Genomic DNA, 4012 nt, shown 5'->3' on the forward strand with positions numbered 1-4012 from the left:
TAATGGCTTGACAAACAATCCATTCCAAGGATCACTCCCACATGCTTCAGGGGAATACAAATCAAATCAACGTTGAATCTCATATCGAACACAATCAACGGACATTGCAAGCAAGCCGTATTACATTTCACCGATTCGGTAGAAGGTAGGGTAACCACCAAATCAAACGGCAAAGTAGTAATAGTAAGTTGGAGCGAATCCACCCAATCCAATGAAATGAATGAGTTTGTTGCCCCCGAATCATAAATTACATTAAGTGATTTTCCAGCAATTAAACACTCACCTTGGATAAGTTCAGAGGAAGATGGAGTTTCCTCTCCATTGATGTGGTAGACACGTCCCTTGGCAGTAGGGCGTACAACATTGTCGTTGACATTGTTGCGGTTGACAGCTCTATCGTTCTTCCGTTCAGGGCATTCATTTGCAAAATGGTCTGGTTTCTGACAAATGTAACAAACCCTTGGTCTGATTGGACACTCAGATATCATGTGTCCTTCTCTGTTGCAGCGAAAACACTTAACAGGGTACGCCTGGTTCTGACCTGGAATTTTTGGCCCTTGACCTTCCCTGTTTTGAGGTCGAGGTTGATCTCTAGCATTCCCTAGTGGTCGGACGTATGGCTTGTGTTGTTGATGCTGCTTGCCCCTATTCTGTTGGTCGTTATGCCCCTAAGGTCTGATGGGTCCACCTATAGCACCCCTATTCAAGCGGCTCTATTTCATCTGCTCCACTTTCTTGCATTTCTCCACTAGCACTTGATATTGACGTATCTCCAAGGGCCCAACTAACTCCTTAATCTCATACCTAAGCCCGCTTTCAAACCTCTCGCACATGTATTCTTCATCTATCTAATTTAGGAAATAGCAGAAGTGCTTTGCTAGGGACTCGAACTTTGCCACATATTCCGCTATCGTGAGATTCCCTTGATACAACTTCAGAAATTGGGCCTCCTTCTCAGTCCTACCACTTTTCGGGAAGTATTTTTCTAGGAAATTATTCTTGAAAGCCTCCCAGGTTAGCTCTTCATGATTTGTCTCCATCATTTTCTTCGCACCTCGCCACCAGTATTCAGCTTCACCAATCATCAAATAGGTTGCATACTCTACTTTCGCATTGTCAGAGCAATGTAAGATCTCGAAGATCTTCTCGATTTCTTGCAGCCAAAGATCAGCCTTGTCGAGGTCATGCTCCCCTTTGAATTTAGGCGGATCTTGTCGACGAAATTCATTCAATGCTCTTGCTGCATTGGCTGCTTCATCCCTCTGATCCCTCTGTGCATCTCGTTGAGCCTGGATCGCAGCTTGTTGGGCCATTGTTGCGGCCATAGCATTCATGGCTTGGATTTCTTCAGTCATGTCGTTTCTTCCTTGGGGAACCGATCGGTTTGTGCGACGAGTCATAATGCTTCCTAAAATTATCTAATTAGTAAAATATTATAACGTAATTTTAACTTTTGGGTAGTACGAAAATCTTTTATTGAGCACTATATAGTAGGTTCAGGTTATACAACAAGTCGTTCTTTGGAGGGGTTCCCAGGAAAGAGAGGTGGGTCAATGGACCACTTAATAACCAAGTCTTTGCTTAGCCAGAATCCCTCCAATACAACCTTTTTGTATTATCCTTCCCTTATATTTTAGGGATCATACAATTATACATAATATAGGGTTTAGAACATTGTCTTTAATTACATACATTTGGATCACATGATGAAAGCTCACCAGTTACTTTGTGATTTAGATCGAAATAATTTTAAATCGTGGTAATAAACTCATAATTCACAATATCATACAATCATAAATGTTTATTGCTTGATTAAAATTATTTGTAATCATAGGATCAAAAATTTAAAACATATTTTTCATCATATTTATTTAAATAAATTAGACAATTAAATTCACATAATTGAAATTTAAGTCATTAATGACATAAAATAGTTAGAAAATCAAGCCCTTAGTCCAAAAAGAAGTAGAGAGTTTAAAATTAAAAATAAAACAATCATACGATGAATAAGTAAAATCATAAAGATTATAAAATGTAACAACTTAAATAAAATATAAAAGACAATGCCAATAAAAGCATGCAAGTAGTTATAGAGATTCCAAGTTTGAAAAATTTAAATAACACTATTAAACCAAATATTTAAAACATATATTTAATAGCAAAATCATGGAGGTTATACAATTGATGACACATAATAGAAATTTAAGTAAAATTTAATAATTAGAAAACCAAGCAATTAACATATTTAATGACATTTAATAAGAATTTAAGTAATTCTTAAAAATTCAAATTAAAGAAGGTTACACAATTAATAACTTAATAAAAGTTTAAGTAATTAATAGAAATCAATTTCAAGAAGGTTACATAATTAATGGCACATAATAGAAATTTAAATAATTAGTAAAACTCAAATAAATAGAAAATTATACGATTAACATGAATAACATATCACAAGAAAAAACATGCGACATACACGAAGCGTCCCATCCCACCAATGTCCAAGAATTAGTGCTCTGATACCACATTGTAACGCCCCGGATTAGCGTCTCATCCCACCAAGGTCCGAGAATTAGTGCTCTGATACCACATTGTAACGCCCTGGATTTTGATCCAAGACATTACTTAAAAATATTTATTTTCTTTCAAAAACGACATTAATTTTTTTTTTAAAGTAGTTCATCATATGATAAATAAAATTTCTCTAGTAAATTGGTTGATTTCATTTTAGAAAATAACAAAATGCGATTTATCGGATATTATTATTTTTGTAAGACAATTTACTAATTGTAGAAAATGTTCACTTAAAAATAGAAGAATTCAAGTTTTTCCTAGCGCAAGGACCCCGCCTCCGCACTTCTATTAAAAATCAACGATGAAAAATAAATAAACTTAAAAATTGTATCACAACGGTCTTATCACTACAAGCATTATTATTATTATTTTATTAAAGTACCCCTTTTTCCCACGCGTGTGTGCCAAACAAACGTCATTGATGCAACCCTTCGAGATCATTAGTACCTAAATATTGGTGTAAGGGGTCAGTTCATCCCACGGAAAAACCACAAAGAAAAATCATACACAAATAACCAGCCACTTAGGCAACCACAAAGAAAAATCATACACAAATAACCAGCCACTTAGGCAACCACAAAGAAAAATCATACACAAATAACCAGCCACTTAGGCAACCACAAAGAAAAATCATACACAAATAACCAGCCACTTAGGCAACCACAAAGAAAACTATTCATTAATGCATTCAAAAATCAATTTCCTCATATTGGTAAATGAAAAATAAACTTTTCATCAATTTCATCAAAACACGTATATTGTTCATAAAAGTCAAGTTTTAAAATTTAAATACTCAAGAATCAAGGATTAAAATTAAATACATCATAATAAACATGTTAATGACTACATCATTATAAAAATTATAACTTTATAATTAAGTACTCTAAAACATGTATGGCATTGAACGTTTTCACAACAAACATATTGATGAAGGTATGGTAATAAAATATAATTCTATAATTAATTTCATCAAAATAGAGATATTACTCAAAAGAAACAATCAAAGCATGATAGTTAATTTCTTTACGACGGAAATAAAATCGACATTTTTCTTTTAATACATCCAGACATCATATCAATATCTTACGAATCGCTAATTTAATATCTAACCTAACTCTGCATGGGGAAAAGCCCTTACCTTGGACGCTTTCCTTCCACGTACCACTATATAGTCCTCGAAAGTCTCACCAAGGTGAATAAAAGTTTATAGCTCCGATCAAAAAGCTAGGGAATGTAGGGATGGTTGTTTGAGTGGCTTAGAAATTTTTTGAGATAAATGTAGTGTTGGTAATGCGTGTGAGTGATTATGACTTATTTTCCTCTACTGTAAGTTTAATCGTGTCCTAAGAAGGAGAGGTGTATGTGACTAATAAAGGAGGCATAAAGCTGATCAGAGAGAATGAATAATTCTCTTCATTGAGTTTAATTGCACACATGAATA

At 34.4% G+C, this 4012-nt stretch overlaps 1 protein-coding gene across 1 annotated transcript in view; it reads right to left on the reverse strand.

Moving 5' to 3' along the window:
• Positions 1–848: 848 nt before the first annotated feature.
• Positions 849–4012, reverse strand: part of LOC140920395 (uncharacterized) — a 7006-nt gene continuing 3842 nt past the window's right edge. Inside the window, exon 3 of the mRNA XM_073368665.1 lies at positions 849–1418. Within this exon, the coding sequence (XP_073224766.1) occupies positions 849–1418 (570 nt within the window). The remainder of the gene's footprint in view (positions 1419–4012) is intronic.

The sequence above is a fragment of the Cicer arietinum genome, chromosome 5 (assembly GCF_000331145.2).
Source record: "Cicer arietinum cultivar CDC Frontier isolate Library 1 chromosome 5, Cicar.CDCFrontier_v2.0, whole genome shotgun sequence".
NCBI classification, from domain to species: domain Eukaryota; kingdom Viridiplantae; phylum Streptophyta; class Magnoliopsida; order Fabales; family Fabaceae; genus Cicer; species Cicer arietinum.